The 26,058-nt window shown below is 35.9% G+C and overlaps 2 protein-coding genes across 4 annotated transcripts; one reads left to right on the forward strand and one right to left on the reverse strand.

The window, feature by feature from the left end:
- Positions 1-402: 402 nt before the first annotated feature.
- LOC128181792 (uncharacterized) lies at positions 403-14,346 on the reverse strand. Of its 3 annotated transcripts, XM_052850323.1 has the most exons (18): positions 14,266-14,346; positions 13,610-13,958; positions 11,848-12,003; positions 11,374-11,548; positions 11,095-11,274; positions 10,749-10,896; positions 10,575-10,650; positions 9,150-10,454; positions 8,966-9,052; positions 8,853-8,879; positions 8,233-8,393; positions 6,435-6,526; positions 4,694-4,848; positions 4,130-4,159; positions 2,910-3,102; positions 2,508-2,593; positions 2,326-2,426; positions 403-1,240 (listed from the first exon to the last, which is right to left on the reverse strand). In XM_052850323.1, the coding sequence occupies exons 2-18, from the start codon at positions 13,944-13,946 to the stop codon at positions 1,100-1,102; spliced, it is 3,450 nt and encodes a 1,149-aa protein (XP_052706283.1). In that variant the 5' UTR covers positions 13,947-13,958; positions 14,266-14,346; the 3' UTR covers positions 403-1,099. The 3 variants fall into 3 exon arrangements, with proteins under 3 accessions (XP_052706283.1, XP_052706284.1, XP_052706285.1); XM_052850324.1 differs by lacking the exon at positions 4,130-4,159; XM_052850325.1 differs by lacking the exons at positions 13,610-13,958; positions 14,266-14,346 and adding an exon at positions 12,902-13,054.
- Positions 14,347-14,999: 653 nt separating this feature from the next.
- On the forward strand, positions 15,000-25,107 carry LOC128180986 (F-box/LRR-repeat protein 2-like). Its single transcript, XM_052849219.1, has 11 exons — positions 15,000-15,102; positions 16,266-16,746; positions 17,032-17,187; positions 17,977-18,098; positions 20,827-20,906; positions 21,528-21,576; positions 21,851-22,087; positions 22,594-22,818; positions 23,136-23,291; positions 23,530-23,715; positions 23,931-25,107. Exons 2-11 carry the CDS (start codon positions 16,452-16,454, stop codon positions 24,099-24,101), a joined length of 1,677 nt encoding a protein of 558 aa, XP_052705179.1. The 5' UTR covers positions 15,000-15,102; positions 16,266-16,451; the 3' UTR covers positions 24,102-25,107.
- The last annotated feature ends 951 nt before the right edge of the window (positions 25,108-26,058 follow it).

Consider the following 26,058-nt stretch of genomic DNA (forward strand, 5'->3'; position numbering starts at 1 on the left):
ATGACTTTCAAAACTTCAAAAAAGTTACTAGAACTGTAATGCGTCCTTGTAAAGCGCATTTGAACTGGTGCTGAGACTAATTGCAGAAAGAAAAGAAACTACGCCTAAAATAAGAACTTTTATAAAATTCAGCTACGGATATTCCTGATATTATAAAAATGAGAACTGCAGATCATTATAAAGGATTTATCCATCTCAGATCAGGGCATTTGAATAAACAAGAAAATCAACTTTAATAACAGTGAACGTGACGCCTTTCTGCTGAGATCAACCAGCTGTATATAAATGTAGATATAATGTCACTGTAAATGCGGGGAATCCACAATCTACTGGAGTTTAAAAACACAATGGCCTGTGATACAACAAAAATACGTTGATAAATCATAAATCAAGATCATCATGGTTTGTCTTTTCTTTTTATTCCGTTACAAATGATGTAAGACACAATGTGAACGAGAATACGTCTAATGACACAATATGCAAATGTATAATATATGAATGAAAGATATTTCATGTTCAAAGGTTAAAGGTGAAAGTTTGCAACGGAAGTTTATACAGAAAAGACGAAGTTAATGAAGAGACAGGACAGCAACGATAAACCTGGTCCCATAATGCCTCTCGCTGAGGACAAACACGTGATTGTAGGACAACAATACAAGCATGCGCAAGAGTACCCGAGAGGGATACATGTAGTTTGTAATCTAACTTGAATTATACTAGATATGTATTTATAAAACGTAAAATGCTACATTACAATATTACATAAATTTAAATGACTAGATTTTTTTTACATACAAATACTATTCTTAACATATAAATAACTGCTAGGATCTTTACAAAAGGAAATGCTAAATCATTCACAGAATTCTAAGAAAGAGTTTATGATGTTATGCATCTACATATCTACTATATATAAGTATAGCTAAAATGTATGTTTATGCATGCATCCATATGGATTTTAAGTAAACATGTGACAAATAACAATAATGGAATTTTCAAAGTAAATCGAATATAGAAATCAAGCTATTGTAACAGCATTATGTTAACGAGATAGAAGTTATCGTGATGTAATGGTTTCTCTTCTCCGATCACGTGATCATCACGTGTCGGGGTTTAGTAGGACCAGCGTCATGTTGACCCTCCGCTTGTTGCTGAAGGACGACCTGAGGGCGTCCACGGCCACCGTGTGTCTCACTCCCACCATGGACTGTCCGTCAATGGATAGGATCACCAGCCCCGGCTGTACAACCAACAAGAAATCACATACTAGATCACGCTCAAGTAAAAGCTAAAGCTGTATCAGTTTTAATCAAGTATTGAAGTACTGACGGGAGTTGATTTTCTCGATTATTATTTTATTTTAAAATCAACGATATGTATTTCGCATGGCAAGTAGTTTCTTATTCGTATTTGAGTTAAGCACCAATTTTATAATATGAATTTTTTAGCTTTTCCTACAATTGTAAGAATTCCGGGAAAACACCATATGAATTATGTTGTGTAATATTTAAAAATCGAATTAATTCCATCAATCTATGCATCAGTCATGGAAATATTTCTGGAAATTGTATGGAACCCAGCAATATTGAACTTTAGTCTCGTTTAACCAGACGCTCGGTTATCTCCGTTAATCTCTCTGCTTGTCGGAGATTTACGGAGACAGCCGAGCGTCTGGTTGACGAGACTATATTGAACTCTAGCAAAGGAACACATACGACTACAAAAAGTTGTTCGTACCATTTAAATCTGGCTATTTTCAAAGTATTCATAAATAAGTTTCCTTAAAAAACAATGCTTCAGAATACATTTCATCGAATATCGATTATTTTCGAAAACTAAGTCTTGTCAGCGGCGATGATTTGTGCTTAGGTCCAAACACAGTTTCACTTCCGGTTTGCCAGAGTAACTGCATAGGAGAGTTGATTAAAATAAAATCAACTCCAGAAAATCAGCCTTTATGTATGGTTCCTTTCCGCTAGTCGCGCCTCTTTTCTGCATTTGTTGCTGTTGAATTCTGCTGTTTTTAAAATGACCCCCATTTCTCAAATTCAAACTTTTTGGAGAAAACAACTTTTTATTATAAAATTTCGTTTACAAGGTAACTTAGTATTTAGCTGCTGCTAACTGCTCACGTGCGCTGTGTCGCCTTCTCTTTGTTTTGTCTTGGTTGAATGATACGTTGAATGCATGTTTGTGTTTATTTTTATTGTTTCATCTTCGCTTGCCGAGTGTCCGAGATCATTTATCATTTAAATCAATCAATTTTTCAACGGAAAAAAAATTACGTTACTTTTTACGTAAACGTGGACGTATACGTCACCCTACCTGTATCGCCGGTTCATCCGCCGCCGCCCCGCCCTCCAACACCTGTTCCACCTTGATCTCTGGCTGTACCCTGCTCTCTATCCCCCCAGACACACACAATCCTGTAAGTGTGGAGGTACATGAAAAAATAACAATATCACTTTGTAACATGACTAAAATTATCTTTATTATAGAAACCTTACCTAGATTCTGTTTGTTTTTAGAAATATTGGCTGTTATTGTTTTTCGTGCTGATAAATCAAATGACGCTAAGGAACCAATGTCGCTTCTGGAAAATCAAAGATAAGTTTAAAACAGAATCACAAAACTCCTTATTTAGATTGATTTGTGTTTTGTTTTGTTGTTTTGTGTTTTATTTGTTTGTTTCTTCCTATATTTTTGAAAAATGTCTCGTCATTGACGGACCTGTATATTTCATACTAGAAAATCAATGTAAAGCTTAAATATACTGAGCATTTTACATATTGCCTTTGCGTTTTGGGGTGTTTTTATGGTTTTTAGTGTCTACGCACTGTTCTGTCATCTAAACATTGTCAAAACACTTATCTCTAATTCGGCTATCTATAGTGAAACAAGGACACTACCTAGTGTCCTCCAGGATCGAGGCTGTCCCACTGCCCAGTCCGGAATCTCCCCTGGATGTGTCAATCTGTTTGGGTGTGACTGTCTGTCTGTAGCTGTCCCTGGCTCCAGACAGTGCCTCCACTACGGTCCTCTTCATCTCCTGCTCCCGGGAAAACTGCTCCACCGACTTCACGTAGAAATGACCGTGCTCATCTGTCAACGAGCGTAATAATACACAAGGTCAACAACCTCACACATTATAGAAGTTTTGGAAATTAAGAAATTGTGAGGAATTGGAATATGTATACTAATAAATTTTGATTTGCTCTTATTTTGGCTGTAATTAAATAAGTAGTTTTAAAATGATTTATTATAGTGGCATGGCATGTGTATCATAAACAAATACAGAGACATGTATATTATATACATGTATTAGTACTGAAAACCAATTTTTATTCGCGGCGACTTTATTTCGCGATGAACTGCCGATTAACGTGTTTGCGACGACTAATGTTCGCGACCTAGTCTTATCCAGACCTGTATTGTTATAAAAACTATAATAGACAAAGGATTGGTTCACGGCGAGAAATATTCGCGACGACGAGGCTCTCGCTAACCTCGCGCAAATTTCTCACGCGAATAAAAGTTGGTTTACAGTAAATGGAATTATGGAATATTAACACCCGGTCCATCGGACCTCTATATCAGTGTTGATTATTTTTTTTTAAATGTTAACAAATTGATCTGAAACAAATTGTATACGAATAAAACATATCTATTTTAGAAAACAATGATCACAAAATATATTTCAATTGGATTGATTTCGTACTTTTATTCCTATTTTTTTTTGGCGGAGGCAGTATCCTTGACATATTTTAAATAAAAACGTTTAACATGGAAATAAAAAAGAATAAATTTGTTTTTGAATGTTTCCGTCATTTTTATATGCTGGCATTGCAAAAAGTAATTTGCTATAAGTTAAGAGAAGTGCGCCTACAGATAACTGCCTCATTCAGTATAACTTTATCTGGTGTATCATTCGAAGCATTACGGATGAATAATAAATGTGTCAAAACCCAATCTGCACTGAAATTTAATTTTTATTTATTTGAAATATATGAATGATAAGATATATTAATATTTCAATACATCAAAACTTCATGCATTATCAGACATGTGTGATAATGATAACAATATCTAACTGTGACGTCATACAACACTGTTACAACACGGGGAATACCGATTGCGTAACCCATTTCCGGAATGGCGTCTGTTTAAAGGAATTACATGATTTTATTATTGCATTTGATTTGTTGGAATGCATGACCCAAATGATTTGTGAAATTTTATCTAAATGTTGTGATTATCTGTACAGAAATATGATACATATAAGAAAGCTTTTAACAACTTGATAGGGACATAAAAAGAAAGAATTCAACTGCAAGAAGCGAGCATGTTCATATATATCTAGTCAAAGGCTTTTGCATTGTAGGCATTGACTTGTGGCAATGCACCCTTGTTGTACTGTCCTCGTTTATATAGCTGGTTTCGACAATAATGGAATTACAGACTTCTATAGCTCATTTGAATATATTAAGTACTACATGTATATTCTTTGATTCTAATCTTTGTTACATCAATCCAAAAATAAATTTAAAATAATACACACACTACTCTAACGCTCATCATAATATAATTTGTCACTAAATAACAAATAAAATGGCATATGAAAAATTACCGTATTTATATACTCTAACTTTTAACAACATCGATAGAAACATGAAATAGCTGGACAAGCCCCTACCTGTCTCGGTGTGCAGCAGGTGTTTCCTGGGTTTCCTGTCCTTCTCGTGGTTCAGGTACAGGTGTAGTTTGGTGGACAGCTTCTCGTAAGCCTCGGTTTCGTACCGACTGACGGAGAGCTCGAACCTGTAGATGTCCACTGGGTAGATGACAGATCTATAAACCAATACAACCACAGCAAATAAAGTAGATGATACCAATTAACCTACAGCAAAAACAGTAGATGATATCAATACAACCACAGCAAATACAGTAGATGATACCAATACAACCACAGAAAATACAGTAGATGACAGATATGTAAACCAAGACAACCACAGCAAATACAGTAGATGATATCAAAACAACCACAGCAAATACAGTAGATGACAGATCTGTAAACCAAGACAACCACAGCAAATACAGTAGATGATACCAATACAACCACAGCAGATACAGTAGATGATACCAATACAACCACAGAAAATACAGTAGATAACAGATATGTAAACCAAGACAACCACAGCAAATACAGTAGATGATACCAATACAACCACAGCAAATACAGTAGATGATACCAATACAACCACAGAAAATACAGTAGATGACAGATATGTAAACCAAGACAACCACAGCAAATACAGTAGATGATACCAATACAACCACAGCAAATACAGTAGATGATATCAAAACAACCACAACAAATACAGTAGATGATACCAATACAACCACAGCAAATACAGTAGATGATACCAATACAACCACAGAAAATACAGTAGATAACAGATATGTAAACCAATACAACCACAGCAAATACAGTAGATGATACCAATACAACCACAGAAAATACAGTAGATGACAGATCTGTAAACCAAGACAACCACAGCAAATACAGTAGATGATACCAATACAACCACAGCAAATACAGTAGATGATACCAATACAACCACAGCAAATACAGTAGACGACATCAATACAACCACAGAAAATACAGTAGATGATATCAATACAACCACAACAAATACAGAAGATGATATCAATACAACCACAGCAAATACAGTAGATGACAGATATGTAAACCAAGACAACCACAGCAAATACAGAAGATGATACCAATACAACCACAGCAAATACAGTAGATGATATCAATACAACCACAGCAAATACAGTAGATGACAGATATGTAAACCAAGACAACCACAGCAAATACAGAAGATGATACCAATACAACCACAGCAAATACAGTAGATGATATCAATACAACCACAGCAAATACAATAGATGAATAGATGAGCCCAATACAACCACAGCAAATACTGTAGATGATACGAATACAACCACAGAAAATACAGTATATTATATAAATACAACCAAAGCAAATACAGTAGATGACAGACCTGTAACCCAAGAAAACCTCAACCTAATTAACTATCTAAATTGTTATATATTATTGTCTTTTCCCATATAAAGTGTGATAAAACACAATTAAAAATCAAGAAACATTTATTGGCAAAACCATGACCCACATCACACTCAAATTAAAGCTGATAACGGAAAAATAATCCGCAATGCTCCCGATGACGTTATGTGGCAATCTTAAGACCTTAAGTTAAGTAAGTTTCAAAGTGATTGTACCGAACAAATTATAGACCACACAGCTTCCTTAACTATTTCCATAGCTGGTTCAAAGTGCTTGTTTTAGCAAATAATAGACTAAATTGAGCAAAATTTGTTGTCCTATGGAAATATTTCAATAAAGATACCTGATTTCTCTAAGAAGCAGGATTTTTTCGGGGGTATCCAGCATCGCCAGCAAGACTTCAAGTAACCTGTCCAGGTCGTGGGTCTCATGGTACTAAGACAAAAAATTATTTATCATTGTACTAAAACGAAGAAATCATTAATCAGACCAAAGTCGTTAGTTCTTCTACATCAAACAGTACGGGGAATTTGTCCTCGCACCCAATGACCGTTTAGTGATATTTAACATTGTGTACTATGTGACTTTTTGAGAAAAATAAAGTTAAATGTAGCCGGAAGATATAAGCATTGTTTATAAATCCGTTAATTACATTCCACATATTACAGACCAGTTAATGACTCGACAGAAGCGCGTGAGTGAGGGGAGGGGGACACGGCCAAGTCATTATTTGCCGTAATACGGGTCTTTTCATCCTGAGATTCCTTATATTATAACGAGTTGGGAAAAGCTTCACTTAGTTCTAATTAGATAGATCCTACGGATTGGTTTCTCTTCCTTTTTTATTTCTAATAGTCCATTATACAACCATAGCAGACCATCTTCTCATTAGGCGAGTGTCTTTAATCTACTATTAATTCTTTGTAGCTCCGTTTCATCATCTCGTTGTGTTAATTCTTACATAACAGAAACAGCTGTCAGAAGCTAAAGGGGGAGCGTAGGCTTTTGATACTAGATGAGACAAACAAATTAAAGCGCGGAGTTGCTGTAAATTTATCATTAGGTACACAGCGGATAAAAAAAGCCCTCATCTGATTATGCGCTTGTCAAAATAAGATAAAAGTACATTAATAGCTCTTGTAACAATCCACTCACTTTACATTAAATCTTTCATTCTATGAAGACCTTCTAGTGTTCATTAATTTTCGTTCGTTTTTCAAACGGTTACTCGAATTTTATCTCCAAGCTTTAAATAACTAGAAATAAAATAGGTCTTTTGCCTTTCTGTATCAAGCACCTGCAGCTGTGGGGAAGTACAAGAGTCCCCGGATGAGAGTCAAGTTTTAAATTCTTTATTGCTCCATCATTTAAGTGTTCATTTTCTTGACACTGTTTACATCGCACAAACAAAACCTAAACTGATAAAAATAATTTCTCACTAAAACACTTTGCTTTTCTTCGTGTCAAGCGAGATAACCCAAACCGTTAAACAACATTACATTTCACGAGTAGTTGATGTTTAATGCGAGATAACTCGAAAGAACATGTGTATTTTGCAATACGATATTATTGTTTGTTCTGATCTTTTGTCATCTTTCTGATCTCACTTTTCCTATCTTTGGTAACCTGTCTGATCTCTAGTCACTTTTCCGATCTTTGGTACCGTTCTGATCTTTGGTAACCTTTCTGAACTCTGGTCACTTTTCCGATCTTTGGTAACCTTTCTGATCTCTGGTCACCTTTCTCATATTCGATAACCTTTCTGATCTTTCGTTACCTTTCTGATCTTTGGATACTTCTCTGATTTACCTGTTCTGATACTTTGGTACATTTCTGATTTTGCCTTTTTTATCTTTTTGAAGAATGCTTTTCGTTTAATTTTTCTGATCTTTTGTCACCTTTCTGATTGTACCATTGTCTTTACCGACGTTCATTATGATCACAGGAGCTGCTCTTCCTCTCTGTTTATCCCTGTTGTCTCATTACACCGTGTGATGGCTTGGTCTTTGGATACTCTTCTAATATAACCGTTCTAATACGTGGCTACATTTCTGATTTTGCATTCATTTTTTATTTTTGGGCACAGAACTTATAATAGCTCTTTGAAATGTAGGTAGACTATTTTTACTGTATTACCATACCTTCCTGATCTGTGCCAGCATGCTGGACAACTCTCCGGAATCCAGGAACCTCTTGGCCGCTTCCTCCAATGTTTTGATGCTGTTGGAGGAGACAGTGGTTTTGTGGAACTTTGTGGAGGATACTACACTCCTCCCCGACTGATCCTGTTCTTTTGACACCTCTGAAATGAAATTTTAAAAAACCTGAAAATTTATGCATATTAACTGATTGTACATTGCAGTATATAGTATTTGTGGTTACGAGTGCAAACCAAATCTTTCACACAAAAACATTTATTGCTTTTTTTTTCGTTTACAAATCAAATTATAGCTGATCTACCTTGTTGCACCTTAAAATCATTCAGCTCTCGAAATATTTGCAAATGATTTGAACACGCAAATATTTTCACATTAAAATCAAATGTCTATTGTCGATATTCTGACAAATACTCACTACTTAATCTCATTAATTTTTGTATTCATAGTCTAAGAAAACATTCAAAGATTTTGAAATATTCTACATTTCTAACTGCAAAAACTCAAGTTGTTCAGTTTGAAAAAAAAATGGTGAAAATTAAAATATTCTCATCCCTTCTGATATAATATATTTGCATTTGGTCGTACTTTCTTTCAAAGTTTACCTTTTAATCTTTCCTCCAACCCTTTGCCTGAAAATGTCAAACAAAAATTTATTAATCAATCAATTTGAACAATAAGTTTGTCAACCAGTAACGAAATCGGAACAGTAACTGACGTGAGAGGGGCTTGATCCGTAGACTCCCCTTTACTTTGTCTCTTAGAATCTTCCAGTTTCCAAGAGCACGGCTTCTTGAAGTGGGATCTACAAAGAACGGTGAAATATCATATAACTCTATTCATGGAAACTAGTGGACTCATTCTAAAAATTACCCGTTCCCTTTCGTCGCCCCACTAATTACCTTTACTGAAGGCTTTGGCTGAAAACTTTGGTACCCTCGGGCTTCCTGAGATCTCTGTCATCGGCGATGTCCCTCCGTCCGTGTGTCTATCTGTCTGCCGTGCTCGTCCAACATCGACATCGTCATCTTCTCCAGTTTTATCTTCTGTATCGGTTAGTTCAAATGATACTGAATGGCGCTTGGATTTCGCGGTAGAGTTACCATGCGTTTCTACCTGCAAAATTGACAGTTCGCTTTCATCTATAAGTACATCTTGCGTTGAAAAGCTCATGGAGTCTTCTTTTGCAGAATCCTCATTATTTTCGAAACCGGAATATCTCTCTTCCAAATCACTTATTTGTCTGTCAAAACTTCTCATGACATCTTCCTCGTCATACACTATAAAACCAGTACTTTCTTGTCTGTTAACAGAGACGTCCTGATGAATTGGAGATGCGTGTGCGCTCTCCATCTCTTCCTTCACTTCAGCCTCGTCCTCGACGTGGCTCTCGTGGTTGCTGACGTCATGTAAAATGATGCTGGACACGGGTGACGGTGACATGTTGTGAACGTTATACTTATTGGTGAGTTCCGGGCTATTCACTCCCGACCCCCAGTCCGAGTCCTCCATGTGACTCCTCCGTGTAGATGCCGGGCTGACGGTCTCGCCGTCCCCAGAAAGGTTGGATTTTTCGTCGTCGTCGGACCAGGCAGTGTAACGTCGAGTTTCCGGTGAGCAGCTCAAGTTCAGTGAGCAGGTGTCTGAGCCGTGTGACCTTTCTGACACATAAATCACTTCCTCTCTGTTAACCTCAGCCATTACAATATGGCGCGATGATGGCTTGACAATATGTATTGCGTCATCAGTTTGGGGGCTTGGTGTTGTCTGGAACCTTGTTTCACTGTTTGTTTCCATTAAAGTCACTCGTTTGTTTCTCATGTCGGTTAATTCAAATTCCTCCATCCCCATTCTATTCAGGTCCATACTATATTCTCCTTTTACCCCAGAGCCATCATCCGTAGCCGATTCATCGTCATAGTTACTGGAAGTATATCCGTTCTTTCGGATATCTGGGTTGAAGGCAGGATTTTGGAACACTTCAGCATGTTTCCACATTTCTAAGTTTACAAATTCTAAATCGTCCACGTCGCTGTCAGTGTGAATAGATATCTTTTCTTTACTCGATCCCTGGCTTGCGCTCGGAAGGTAAATTTCTGATTGAAGCGGAAGTCCGCCATTGACAGCGCTATCAGAGATAGTATCACGTGATCGCTGTGACAGAACCTCCACCGGAACCTTTACATGGAGTCCTGTGTGTTTGCGGGCTACGTAAAGAATAAGAAACAATTAGATCTGATGTTTAATGGAATTTTATTGATGATAATAGCAATATCAACATTTACTGTTCAGCTGATTCAGTGCCATGATAAAGTATGTGAACGTACTTCCAGATCTAAGGTTTCCCTTGGTCCAGGAATATTTCCCATACACTTCTTTAAACGCTGGATAACGTCCGACGTCCTGTTGATCAAAAAAATATTCTTCAGTAGACGTAGCGCATACAATTTTAAAGTGGAAAACAATTTAAACAAAACAAATTACAGAAACAAACTACCTACTCTTAACGTAATGATAATGTGATCCTGGTTTGTGAGGACTTCGATTGCCTTGGCGTGTGTGACGTCATCGAAATTTACACCATTGACCTCTGCAATCTGGTCTCCGACCTTCACTCCCTGACTCTCTGCCTGTCCCCCTGGGTCAAGGCTAGAATATATTGGCAGAAGAATTTGGAGATTTTGATTTAGGTATTGTTGTTTTATGAAATTGAATTATATCTTGTTGTTTTAAAAAGTTGAATTATGTCTTGTGGTTGAAAAAAGTTGAATTGTGCATTGTGGGTTGAAGAAATTCAATTGTGTCTTATGGTTTGTGATAGGTGACCTTAAATACACTTGTACTGACCTTGACACATAGATTCCCAGACCAAACTCTGACCCACCCCTGATGTTCATCCCCAGTACTCCGTTATTGACCAGGGTCACTCGTCTCTCGGGGACATCCATGTCTAAACCTTTGATGTAGTGAACAGAGCCGCATTTTTCAAACTCTCCGCACACCACTGTTTTTCTCTCATGGTCAAACCTTAAATGTAATAATATTTAATTTTATCCATTCTTTGGATCATGGAAACTTTATCTGATTTTGCATTGATGTCAGATCGTATAGTAGTTTTCAACTGACCATGCTGTTTTTTCTTTAACCAGTCGCCATTTTGGCAGGTGCCCGGTCCATTTCAATGTCATAGTGACCTCTGGTCCGCGGGTCAGCAGCCTTTCCACAATGCTGCTGGGTTTGTCCTTCAGACTGACCCCGTCCACGGCCAGGATCCTGTCCCCCACCTCCAGCCCACCGCGATCTGCTCAGGTAAACACTCAAAGGTTAATTACTATTACAGAGAATGATATTAATATTAGCTTTTAAGAACAGAAAACTTAGCTGTAATATAATTTAGGTCCTTGTTTGCAAAGAATCGCTGTAAATGTAACTCGTCTTATTAGTTACTAGAACATCTAGTTTAATGCATGCTGTAGTACTCGCAGTTTCTAAGAAAACGTTATGTTCCATTTTGTAGACTTCTCGTGTGGAGTCTGTAAAACATATATTTATATCAACCATTATCAAGGGATCCGGTAAGAGCTGGGGAAATTCCCGTACCTGCCGGAGAGTCGGGAATGACCTCGCTGACGTACACCCCTAGCGCATGCTCTGACCCGCCCCTGATGCTGAATCCTAGGCCCTGTGTAGCTCCGTCCCTCAGTAACGTGACGTCACGGATTTCCCCGCGCTCCCAGTCTTCTTCCGATTCACTCTCTGAAAATAAGCATGCCTTATATAAGTGTGATTTCATATTTGAAAAATATATATTTGACATGCAAGTAAATGGATGTAGAATACTGTAGATACATGTTAATATAAGAAAGTATGAAAACACCTTTCTTGCTATTCCATTCATAACTGAGATTTCATGCAGTGGTATATATGTGACTAAAATACCAGGAAACGTTTGACATATCTACCGGGTATATATAAGACTTTGGGATCAAGACCATGTGTGGTTTGACTGCTTCTGATTGTGTGCCTCGTACAAACTTCTTGTTCTAAAAAAATATTTCAGCCCGGTCTCTGTTTATTCAGAAAATATCAGCACTGGGAAATAACAAGGGAGAGCAGTTATTTTATTACACAGGGCAGACTAAATTGGTCCGGTTTCTGAATTATTTAACAGCAATTCTGACAGCAAACAACGTGTTATTTAATTCAGCCTCGGAAAATGACGACGAATTTAGGATGTATGTACGTAATTATTACTTTTTTAAACATTTCGTATTGATTTATTTTTGTGTGTGTGGAATCAGTTTATGTCGATCATTGTTGAAATTGTTACTTTTTTGGTATCCTGCTTTGTAAAACGTAATCGAATGAATATGTTGTTCTTATTTAAAACTTTTTAACATTCCCTATTTTATTCGCCTTGCAATTGTGCCGTATGCAATACTTTTTGTGATTTTAAAACAGAAATAACAATATGCGGACATGTTGTTGGTTACCTCAATATTTATTGGAGATAATACTGGTAAACGCATCAATACCTACTACATTCGCTATAGATGAAAATTACACACCTCCATTACAATCTTTAAGTGAATTGATCGTGGGTCCATATGTCACCTATGTAGTGTTGACAGATGCCCCCGGTGTGTTTTCTTACCTGAGTAACATACCTGGTCCAGACAATCGCATAAGAGAACAAGTTGCCCAGCCTAACCAAAAACAATGGCGGCACAAGACGGAACAAGGATAAATAATTAATGGAGGAGAAGTAAAGAATTATTGATGTACATCTCGCTTTCTTTGTCTTTCAAGAAACCTTAGAAATATGAGATTTTTAGTTTGCTTTTTCACTAGATTTGATATCCTCCGCAAAATTTTCCACACACGAATGGAAGATTACTGACCAGTTTTGACCCCGGTTTTCAAAATTTATATATAACATTTATGAAATTAGTTTTATAATCTAACTAATGTGTTAATTCTATATCAGCATAGCTGAACTAGTTCCATGAAATCAATTTTAAAACTCTTCATCCTCCAAATTTCCTTTCTTTTTTTTTTTAGAACATCAATATGTAGCTGTCACAGTTGGCTAACAGTTTACAAAATATTTATTAGAATTTATATAAAATCTTAATTTTAACTTTAATAAAGAAACAAAAAGCTGCAGTAAGATGAAAAAGGGTAACTTTAAGAATTTAACTCCTCAATTTTATTTCACGGAGAGGTGCATGTTTAGGTGACCATATCTTTTTTAAAATTTCTTCTCGTTTTTTTTTTTTTGTTTTTTTTTTTGGGGGGGGGGGGTTGTTGAATGGGGGGGGGGGGGGAGTTGTCGAAATTTTCTATTTGAAGTGAACCATACCACTGCTGAAGCTGACCGTGGTGCCTATCCCGTCATCCTCTTCTTCCCAGAAAAAGGTTTTGAGCTGACCCCTAGCCTGTCTCTGGCGCGTCTGTCGGTCAAACTCTTGCAGGTGCGCGACCGGAACCAGACGACGGAGAACATGGATGACCTCCATGCGGTTCTCCTCCCGAATGACCTTGAAGAGTCCGGGGATGAGGCGTTCCACCCTCCGCCGCTTGTAGTAGTCATTAAGGAGTTTGTACAGACCCCGGCGCTCCGGCTCAGTTAACACCTCCCGACACACCTCACTGAACCTCTCCACCGCGGTGTGCCGCCGCGAAACACCGTAATCCATTGGAACTTCGCTCTTTTCGAAAAAAAAAAAAGAGAAAAAAGGAAATTGAATATTGATTGAATACAAGATTTAAAAATATATTGGCTGTACTACGTTCTCCGTCCACATACATTTTTACTGCACGGTGGTATTTTATAATTTCAAGATCATCGGAAATTTTGAATAAATCCAACCTAATACCATTAATTTACTCTTGCAACGACAAATGTATCAAACAAAAGAAATAAATGTTCAGTTCTAAGTACCACTGAATAAACTACATTTTTAATTTTGATTTCAATTTATCCTTTACAACATGTGTACGATACAGTTTACTTACTATGTAGATGTGTGTCTCATTGGTAGCTACTCCCAGGCCGAATACGAGATTTTGGGAGAATAATTGATGCGTCTAAATTTCATGGTTCAAAAAATCAATACTTGGCCAGCTGTCGCGCGACAAAACCATATCTGCTCCATTTGTCATTTTACATCTTCAGAAGTATTGATGATTTTGTTTACATATTCAGTTTCTTTATTTCTTTTTTTCAGATAACCCATCAGTGTTCAAACATAAAGATGTATTTAAAAAGAAGACAAAACAGATCGGTAGTGACATTGTCTATCCATGAATTAAATACATTTCCTAAAGAAAAGTGAATGCTTGAATTAGAGCGGGATATACCCACCCCAATTCAAAACTTTTCAATACCGCATTCTATATATTTTTTATTCGTTGATATACACGCAGCTTGGCTATGTGTTCATTGAAATGACAGCATACTGCCTTCTCATTTCATAATTCTAAACTTCAATAATGGCGATGAGATAATGTTAAAGTGTATGTTTAGCAACCTATAGTGAATTGATGAGATTCCAGTTGCGGACACCATGTTTATGCATCAACTCCTCCGCCCACTTCCAATCCAGACCCCCCCCCCCCCTAAATTTTCATATATTTAAATTGTTTGACAAAAAATGAAATCATTTTCTCGGAACATCTTCAAGACTTTTATCAGGGCTTTACTGATTCCAATGTTACGATGTTAACATTCATTGTAAATGACTGTGTTTTTAGGTCGGGATCGGACTTATTCATAAAACTAAAAATAGAATCCGGAGTTTGCTATAAATAAGTTAGGTTTGCACAATCGGTCAGCAAACAGGATTGTCATTCGTAAGTGATTTTAGCTTCATACTCATTTTTCATAATATAATGACAGTGTTATATAAGTTGAAACTACAAACTTTATGAGATTTTATATGTATTATCGAGACCTTTGATACGAAATTCAATACGTTTGTCAACTGTTTACATTGGAGACTGAATCCTGCATCATTTATACACTGTCAATGACCTATTTGTTGAGGGACAGTAAGTGAAATGTCATTTGAAGCGTAACATTAGATATAAGAAACGTATATTCTTTCTAGAGAAGTGATGGGCGTGGTCTTTATTTATAGACATTCTCTTGAAAGATAGCAATATATACCCTTCATCAACTGTGAACCAAAAGATGAGTGGCTTAAGGGATAGATGAAGCCTATGAAGACTATGCCTGCCCATTTCTCTAAGTAACACCACCATTCAATCAAATAGTTGTTGCAAGAAGATACTTTTAAGTGTATTCTTTTAAAGATAGTTATAAGTTCATGTTTTAGACAAATTAATTTACATTTGTAGCAGTAATTAAAACAAGAAAAACATAATCTGTAGTAGTTTGGGCATATATCAGTCTGACTGGTTCCATGATGGAGCTTCCTTAGAAATACAGGGGTCCCAGGTAATTCCCTGTCCAGCAACTACTTTTTCCTTAGCTCCTGTTAATTTTGGTGGTGTGACCAACCCCTGGAATGGACAGGATACCTCCTGGCAAGGGAAAGAACTAGCTGGGACGATGATCTTTAGGCAAAGATCACATAGAGGAGGGGGATGTGATGGTCAGACTGAATTGTTACACCATCATCACAGATAGCTCAGTACAGAAAAATACCCGTATAACAAAGTGCCAGGGATGGACAATTTTACTTTTTGTTTTAAGCGTAATTCGTTACATCCGTCAAGTTTAAAACGTGTAATAAAGTCACAGAGAATGAAAATCACTTCATTGTAGGCGCCAGTTCATAATAAGCAGGTTCGCTATAACCATGTTTTACTGTAGGTAGAACAACTAATAAGAGATTCAGTGGGGCCTGCTTTGAATCTCCATCATTTTATTCCCTTTTCTCACTCTGTAACAGATCATTCACAGGTTTTGTTTAAATTCATCTATCTAAATAAAAGATGTTTTTTGTGTATTGTTTATGTTGAAACTAAATATACTTTGTTTCTTTCTACAGAGTTTCTTGTGTTGCAAGCATGGATGACAATAAACTAATAAAGGAACTTAGTGCTATCAATAAGATATTGAATGAGCACTGAAACTTCATCTTATTTTTTGAAAATACCCATACAAAGCATTAAGTAAATTGTTTTTATCGAAGTGTATTCTAAGGAACCTAAAAACTATCCCCTATCCAATAACCATGAAGTCTCTGGAGGACAGTTGCATTCATTGTATCATGAACCATGTCCAGGACATACCCAATATCAGGGGGAAACTTCCTCGCATCTACAAGGAACTGCTGCTCACTCGCCTCAGTGAACATAACCTTTTGACCCCTAATATACTGGGGTGTGTGAACCGTGAACTGTGTGTGAACTCGCTGCAGCATCTTCAGTTGAGCCACTGTTCTCAAGTGAATGACCAATTCCTGAAATCCTTTGCCAACACTCAGAGACAACTGAAGACAATTCTCATTGAGAAATGTGATGTATCAGGTCATTATTAATGCAATTTTCATTTTTAAAATGATAGCCAAGTGAATGTTTCATTCCTTTTTATTAAAACTTCAAATGATCACATTTAGTCAGATAATGTAAAATTTAAATACATGTATGTATACCAGTAAACAACAGGGTTGCATGAACGCAGAGTTGATCTTGAGTACAAGTAACTGTCTTGTTATTTATAAAAAAAGAATTATCTTATTTTTATTAAAACTTAAACCTCACTTTTCCCCTATTTTGAAGTAAGTGCATTTTTACAGTTTTATTTAATTTTAGATGCCGGAGTTTTGGCAGTGACCTTTAAACAGAAGTCTTTGGAGAGCCTTGTATTAAAGAATCTGGTCCAGTTGACACCTAAAGGACTCGGCAATGTGAAATCTTCATCGCTTCACACGCTGAACTTGAAGGGATGTACCTTAATGACCTCTAGGGGTAAGTACTCATCTACTAGCTGCAGGTATGTGGCTCCTGGTCTGAAAAATTTGGATTTTGGGAGCTACACTGCCACCCATTGAAAAAATTGTATATCTATTATGCACAAATACGTGCGCTAGTGTTGGACTGATTAACCTTATTTATATGCAAATCCTAAGAAAATTATTAGCACCATTAAATTCTTCATGCAATTTACTATTGATATCGTCTTTTTACTTAACTCTAATAGTCTGTTAAACACCATTACCAGCCCCGTAAATTGAATTGGTGCAGTTTGTTTACATATAAAAATTGCGACTCTCGATCTCGATGTAAATTTAAAATACTTGATTTTCCGAGGTCGGTAGCATGTTTTGGAGAGAGTCTGAGGCAAGTAAAGTGACGAAATGAGTAGTAAATTGCATGAAGAATTTATTGATACTAATTGTTTTTACAGATTTTGCATATAAATAACTGAAGGTTAATTTGTCCAAAACTAGCTCATGCTTTTGTGCGCAATAAATTCACAATTTTTTCAGTGGGTGGCTCTGTAGCTCCCAGGTCGATCATCCGAATTTTTCAGACCAGGAGCTACAGACCTGCAGCTACTCATCTACCCACACATGAACAGAATTTGTAGATGTATAGAGTGCCATGAACTGCATTATAGTCACACACTGGGCTGAATTTTACTTATGATTGAATTAAATACATGTATAACAAAAAAGGCCTCATTTTATTTTTTAAAAATCTGAATATGCAAGATCAACTTTATTTAAAGATCTTGATATTGACTTAATTTTACAGGAATTCTCAGCGTGCTACAAAACAACCCTGATGTACAAGTTCTCCATGTTGCTGGCCTGGGCAACCATAAGTATGATGACCAACTGTTCTCTATCATCGCTCAAACCCTCGGACCCAAGCTGGTGAGTTGGTCTTGTAATTAGATACTGTAGATTTCTTATTTTAGGTGGATATTGTAGATTTCTTATTATACCCCCGCAAACGAAGTTTAGGGGGGTATATTGGTTTCACCCTGTCCGTCTGTCTGTCTGTCCGTCTGTCTGTCCGTCCGTCTGTCCGTCTGTCCGTCTGTCTGTAGACGCAACTTTGTCCCCCCTATAGAATTTTTTATTACTGCATGGAACAGTTTGAAAATTTGTACATATGTTGAACACCATCTGAAGATGTGCACCTGCAATTTTTTTTAAGATCAGACAAGATTTAATGATTTTATGACAGTTTTCATTTTCCTTATTCTATATGTTGAAAAGTAAGGGAGGTAATCCTTACAGATTTTATTAATTAATTAATAGAAAACACTCTAAAATATATTTATATAAATACATCCAGATGGAGTTTTTTGTCTTTATGTCTTAATTAATAAAAAAAAAATATTTTTTATAAGTATTCTATCAACTGACAATGCAAAGTTTTTGTTTGTCAATGATAAATTCTTAGGAGCTAATGAGAACATCAAAGACAAGTGTGGCTGAATTCATTTGTCCCAAGGGAGCCATTATCTGAGCCATGGTTCAGATGGAGCATGTGTTTAGGGCAAATTGATAATCTGTAAAATGGGTGATGGTTTTGGGGCTATTTTAAAACTGTTTCATATAAACCAAAAGGTCTATCATTATAAGGAAATAAATAATTTAATTATTAATAAAGAAGTTAAACTATTTTTAGAGGTTGTTTAAATTTATTTGTCAAGTAATTTGATGAAGTGACCCTATTGGGCATTAATTTAAATGAAATTCAAAATTACTGATATGATTGTAGTGTTTTGGCAATTTTAAAATTGTTTGTAATATTAAATTTTCTTTTTTACATATTTTTACATAGTATGGTAATTATGGTAATGTTTTGGGAGTTTATTAAATTTAACAAGCTCATCAAAGAAAATCATAGTCCTATGGGATCAACTTTCTGATATGGAGTTCAATTGTGCCATAGGAGAAAGTGAGGAAAATTTGAAACAACTAATTGCATCTGTCAAGACTCTTATTAGAAAGATATTGAAAGTTTTATCAACAGAAGAGCATCGCTTGGCTACCGGTATTTCTATTCACTGCAAAGGGAGGGGTTATTGTCATTTTGTTGGTTTTTCTTTAAATCAATTAAATTAAAAAAATATATCATCAAATACATACATTTGTAAATGTATTACTGTTATAGATATGTATTTACAGTGAAATTCTGACAATTTTGATTTTAATTTTTCTTTGTTAACTATTTTTTTTTTTTTACAATTCTAGAATTTTTTTTTTGTATGTGTTCCAAACCTTAATTATTATTCAATTCAATTATTTGTCCCATTTGAAATTAGCCTAGCGGGGGTATTAGTCCCATTAGGACAGTTCTAGTTTTAGGTGGATATTGTAGATTTCTTATTTAAGGTGGATACTGTAGATTTCTTATTTTAGGTGGATATTGCAGATTTCTTATTTTAGGTGGATATTGTAGATTTCTTATTTAAGGTGGATACTGTAGATTTCTTATTTTAGGTGGATATTGCAGATTTCTTATTTTAGGTGGATACTGTAGATTTCTTATTTTAGGTGGATATTGCAGATTTCTTATTTTAGGTGGATATTGTAGATTTCTTATTTTAGGTGGATATTGTAGATTTCTTATTTAAGGTGGATACTGTAGATTTCTTATTTTAGGTGGATATTGCAGATTTCTTATTTTAGGTGGATACTGTAGATTTCTTATTTTAGGTGGATATTGTAGATTTCTTATTTTAGGTGGATATTGTAGATTTCTTATTTTAGGTGGATATTGTAGATTTCTTATTTTAGGTGGATATTGTAGATTTCTTATTTAAGGTGGATACTGTAGATTTCTTATTTTAGGTGGATATTGCAGATTTATTATTTTAGGTGGATATTGTAGATTTCTTATTTAAGGTGGATACTGTAGATTTCTTATTTTAGGTGGATATTGCAGATTTCTTATTTTAGGTGGATACTGTAGATTTCTTATTTTAGGTGGATATTGCAGATTTCTTATTTTAGGTGGATATTGTAGATTTCTTATTTTAGGTGGATACTGTAGATTTCTAATTTTAGGTGGATATTGTAGATTTCTTATTTTAAGTGGATATTGTAGATTTCTTATTTAAGGTGGATACTGTAGATTTCTAATTTTAGGTGAGTACATGTACTTAATTCTGCATTCCTGGTGATTTGTATCAAATGTTGAGAAAATAAAATCACAAGAGCTGAACTATATTGAGACATTTAAATAGCTTAATATCAGTTCATGTATTCCCATAGGATATATTCATATGATGTACAACTAAAAACAAAAACAGAAGTAAAATTCTAGAATCAGCAGGATGAGCTTCTAGCAATTTTATATGGATGTTAATTCCTAGCATATTTTTTTCATTGGAATTCACAGTACAAGAATTTATTCTAGCATTAAAAATATGAAATTTTGTACAAAGACGGTACATATTTATGTAAGAGAGTACATTTGATTTTAATTTGGTGTTTACCGGTAATGATGGCCCATGTAATTGTGACAATGATGGTACATGTTAATGTGAGAGAGTACATGAGATGGTAGTTCTGTGTGTTTAATGATGGCCCATGTAATTGTGAGAAAGCACATGAAATAATCCCTTAGTGTACATATTTATTACAGAAGGAGCTTCACTTTGCCCCCCACACCATGGATGATGCTGGTCTGTCTGTTATAGCCACTTCCTGTCCCAATCTAGAAGTGTAAGTGAACACTGAGGTGGAAACAGCTGAACACCTATCCTAATTCCTTTTCCTTACTTACATAGTTTCCATTTGTTATACAGTAGTTTCTGTTTGATTATTGTTGTTATGTGTCCCAGAGTTCAGGGGTTTGTGATGTTTTTGGTCTGTCTACAGGTATCTGTCTGTCTCTCTGATTCTTCACTTCAAACTGACAAACTTCCATTTTGTAAGTTTCAAAGCATGGGGCCATGGTCTTAAAAAATTATGTCTCGCAATAGCATCCTAGAATAAAATGAAAAATAAAAGATTGATTTACATTTTTTAAAAAGTATCAAATATTTACTCTTCAAACACAATTCCTGTGTTAAATGGACCCGGTTAAATTCAAATTAAGTTTGCAACTGAAGTGATTTAAATTAAGCATCAGCCATGTAAAACTTTGCTTTACTTATAACAACTAGTAAAATAAGCTCTGAATTATAAAATTTATACGCACACATTTATATAATATCTTGTGAGGTAAATGCATTTGAACTGAACACTAAATAAGAAAATAGGCATCTTTTATCAGTGGAAGAGTTATCTCTCTTTTCATGAAGTCAATACACACTTGATGAAGATTCTGTTGATCTCTTTTAGACTCGACCTGTACGGTTGTCCTAGAATCAGTGGGGATTCAATGCTGAAGGTATGTTCTATTATTCGTTGATTTATAAGATCAACAAAATTTTGTGTTTTTACTACATATGAACAGGCTTAGTACTGACTGAATAACTTTTTATGTACTACATGTACTGAAAACTGATTTTCTTCAGTAGAGAAAGTGAAAGCAATGCTACCTGGGTTTTTAAGAAATTAGTTTGCTGTAAAAACACATGATTTTGAAGCATCCTATTATACAATATCAAATATCTTTCACAAAACAAAAGATAATTCCCCAAGTATTCTCTCAATATCACTAGCTGACACAGAACTGTACTTCCATGAGGAAGCTAGACCTGTCGTACTGTGTCCGTCTGAGTCAGAGTCCAGACAACCAGTCGCTCTGGACACTCCCCGTTACCCTGACAAATCTGTCTCTGTGTGGGATCATGCTGGATGACAAGGAGATCCTTGTGGAAGCCCTGGAGCGACTGAGGAACCTCCAGACCATCCGGCTGTGTGGAATCTCCTGCCTGGATGATGAAACCTTTACAAAGGTAGGTACTCATTTATACTGTTCATACACCCAATCAGATATTTTTGAAATATATCTATTATTTGAGATCAGCTTTGAATTGAATGCTATTACTCTTTACCTTTTTAGTAGTCCTTGATAGCCTGCATGTGTATTTAAAGTGTATGAATTTACTTCAATTAAGGACAACATTGAGTTCCGTTTGCTCTGGCTTTGGACCATAAAACTTAGACAATCTTACTTTTGATCTCAGTCTCATTTTTACGAGAAAAATAATATATACTAAAATCTGAGACTGAGATCAAAAAGCAAGCTCATCTAAATTTTATGGCTCCTGGGCCTGGTATTACTTTGAGTCTAGCCCTTGAGTTATATTTAGCTTAGCCTTCGTGTTACATTGAGAATAAACCTTGTATGACATTGATTCTAATCCATGTGCTATATAGCCTAAGTGTTTACATTCAGCCTAGATCTTTTGGGACATTTAGCCTAGCTAGTGTGTACATCAAGCCCCTTGTGTCCTTGTAGATCATGGAGAAGAGAGGTGCAAGTCTGAGCGAGATTGATCTGAGTGGGATGAGGAAGTCGGACTTTACGGACGAGGGTCTGAGGGCGATCAGCCAGTACTGTACGTCCCTGGAGATCCTCAACATCAGCATGTGTCACATGTTCACCGGGGACACCCTGCTTCCACTGCTGGAGGACCCGGCCAGGGCCCCTCATCTCTACAAACTCTTCCTGTCCTCAAAGAAGGTACCACTGCTGTGTTCATTTCTGTCTTTATAGAATGGTTAAGAGGAAGATAATCCTATATATAATTCACATTGCCTGGAATAATGCAGATGTTTAATATAGAATACATATGTATTATTATCATTGATATATTCAAGAGCAAAAAGTTTCCTCATCATAGAATTATTTTTTTTAGTCCTATAGATAAATATTTGGACCTGTGTATGTTGTTCACTACTTGCAATTGACATAAGTTTGTTGTTCACTATTTGACCTTGGATATTTGACCTTTGTACTTGTATGTTATTCAATATTTGACCTCTGATATTTGACCCCAGATAAATTATGACGTTCTGTGTGCGGCCGCCACCCACTGTCATGGTCTGGTCTTCCTTGACCTGGGAGGAGTCAGCTGTGTAGATGACCATTTCATGGAACTGCTGGCCAGAAACACCCCCAAACTACAGAGGCTTGGCATCAAAGGATGCAGCAAGGTAATAGTCATTGCATGCTAACTTAGTTGCATAGTACAGGTATGACAAATAATAGAGATTCTGTGTCAGGAAAGTTTGGAGGATGTAAGATTATTTATTGTTCTCTACAAATTTCAAATCTGAAATTTTTCAAACAATGGTGTTGGATTTAGAAGTTTCCTCCCTCTCTGTTATAAATTACTAAGAGTGTTTCCAGTTAGTATGAGTTGTCTACCTTTGAATGTTTACACCTGCACAGGTAACAGATACAGGTGTGTGTACCGTCAGCGGGAGTTGTCAGAACCTCGCCTTCATTGTGTTGTCTGGGGTGAACAACATCACAGACAAGTCCATCTTCTGTATTGCCAACAACTGTCCTTACCTACAGGAAATTTATCTCAATGGCTGCAAACAGATTTCTTCCACAACTCTGCAGTATCTCAAGGTAAACATCATTTTTGTCTGTCATGCATCTTACATGAGATAATAAAAGATAGACTAATAATTAGCAACTCATCTATTGGCAAGCATTGCTCTCTCTCTCTCTCTCTCTCTCTCTCTCTCTCTCTCTCAGAGACATCTCTCTCTCTTTCTCTCTCTCTCTCTCTCTCTCTCTCTCTCTCTGAGAGACAGTGATACAATCAAAGAGAAATTTTACAGGACTGCTGTGTCTCCAGCGTGTACATCCAACATGTGACACCTAACATTGCCCCTGAACAGCTGATGGCCAAAAACCTGGACACTGGTGAATTCTGTAGAGTGGATACTATAGGATACACCACCCCCTACAGCAGGGGGAGGATCAGCCGGGACGATCTGATCGAAGTGTGAGGAGGGGGGGGGATGGAAAAAGTCGGTTAGGGCAGGAGGAAAAAGTTCTCTACATAAATTGGTCAGAGTCATTAACAATGTCTTGTTTTATATCAGGACATAGCTCGGTGGTACATATTCTGATGTTGGCTCTTGATGTGTATTTTATTGTCTCTGTCCACCCAGCTGACATTGGTTACCTGCTTATGCTGGGAGCTAGCATAAGATTGATTGGTGTCCTATTCAGTGAAAGTCAATGACTCTCATATCCCTACGACTACAAAAACCAGGCATAAAAAAGAATAGTCTGTCCCAAGATATTTATGCTGCACATTTGGACAATTTTTGATAAAAATACACATACCTGTGAAAGAAGTGCAATTGAAATCGATGTAAGGGAAGTTTTCCAAGATAAATTCATTCACACATTATCATTTTCCCTTCTAATAATTCACAATAAAGAAAAAGGATTGTCTATGGAGATTTATAATGGGGAATTTTAACATCTTTTTCCATTCGGAAGTCACTAGGAATACATCGCGCAATTTTTCAACATTATCATCCAGGCTTACTGCAATCACATTTATTAGCTGTATATTGAAACCTGATAAGCTAATAGGGGCGTTTCAACTGAAAAATCTTGAAAAAATTTCATACTTTTAAATGAACATTGTTTGAACCATGAGGTATTTATAAATATCAATAATTAAGCAAAATGTGAATCGAGGATATCTTGGGACAGAATTTTTTTATAAAAGTCCAAACCCAATGAGGCCAATGGTCTGAAAGGATCTAGAATAACTTGTAGTTTAACTGAGGTTAAGAGGAAAATAGTTAATCAAATAATGTCATAATGGAAACGTGTTTGTTTCAGAAAGAGAAATCTGTCCAATTCTTATCTGTATGTACATGCATAATGATGAGGAATTTCATCAAGTGATGAGAACACATATTTCTGTATGTAATGTTAAGGGTGCCCCAAAAAGGTATCTGATTTAGCAGTTTAAAATAAAAATATTTTCATCAATCTTGAATTTTATTCACCGATTTGGTGGCCTTTCGTAAGAGTTGAATTGTGCCCTCCAAGTCTTCTGAAAGATGGCCTTTTATGTCCAGTGTTGATGATGAGTTCAGAGCTGTTCTGAAACCCCTCAAAACTAACATTGAGCAGCGAAAAACTCCCTTTTATTATGGTCTCAGAGGCATAAAGCATACTGAGGAAGTCTGCTTGACTGGATTATCTTTCATAAGATTAGAAACAAAGTAAATTATTTGATTCAACTACTATGACAACATCGAATCTCCTCAGAGGAATTCAAGTAAAAGCAATCAAAAAATTTTAAAAATTCGTTCTAGATCCACTACTTAAAATACTTTGCACCCATTCATTGCACAAATGACATCATCGAATTTAGGTTATCTAGTATATAGGACTTATTGTTACCCAAACTCTGTAAACTATGATCTACATTTGAAATATACAAACTATGATGTTAGAATGTGACCCAATAATAGCAAATTCACACAAAAACCAAGCTACACTTAAGGCCTTAATCAGAGATTAGCATATTTTAAAATTTATTAATTTTTGTATTTGATTGCAATATATTTTGGATTTTTCTTTTTAAAAAATATGCATAAATCTCAGCGAGGGCTTTATTTGTGTTCAGTTTTTAGGTTGCAATGTACAACTTTTCATTGCTATATTTTTAACTTGACTAGTTCTCTGTAAATTTCAGTTATGTAAATGCCATCATATGTTTGAGCATGCGTTCATGCATCTCTCGATCTGAAACAGTCATAAGTGACTTCTTGTTTGCTGTACAGATATTATGTCATCTGTGTGGACACCTTATCGTTCACACAAATTATATATTTAAAATGAACAGTTTCTAATATTTGTATCCCCTGTGTATGCTAGTAATATTGATACATTTGTTGTCAATTACTCGTTTCTAATATTATATTTTTAATAGCG

This window comes from Crassostrea angulata, chromosome 4 (genome assembly GCF_025612915.1).
Source record: "Crassostrea angulata isolate pt1a10 chromosome 4, ASM2561291v2, whole genome shotgun sequence".
In the NCBI taxonomy this organism is placed as follows: Eukaryota; Metazoa; Mollusca; class Bivalvia; order Ostreida; family Ostreidae; genus Magallana; species Magallana angulata.

Bases quoted from the DNA above. Each gene is read 5' to 3' on its own strand.
- LOC128180986 (XM_052849219.1), top strand. From the start codon at position 16,452: ATGAAGTCTCTGGAGGACAGTTGCATTCATTGTATCATGAACCATGTC. The intron at 17,188-17,976 runs GTAAGTACTCAT...TTAATTTTACAG, and splicing joins TACCTTAATGACCTCTAGGG to GAATTCTCAGCGTGCTACAA. The intron at 20,907-21,527 runs GTAAGTGAACAC...GATCTCTTTTAG, and splicing joins TCCTGTCCCAATCTAGAAGT to ACTCGACCTGTACGGTTGTC.
- LOC128181792 (XM_052850323.1), bottom strand. From the start codon at position 13,946: ATGGATTACGGTGTTTCGCGGCGGCACACCGCGGTGGAGAGGTTCAGT. The intron at 10,455-10,574 runs GTACGTTCACAT...TTCTTTACGTAG, and splicing joins GGGAAACCTTAGATCTGGAA to CCCGCAAACACACAGGACTC. The intron at 8,394-8,852 runs GTAAACTTTGAA...ATTTCATTTCAG, and splicing joins GTTGGAGGAAAGATTAAAAG to AGGTGTCAAAAGAACAGGAT.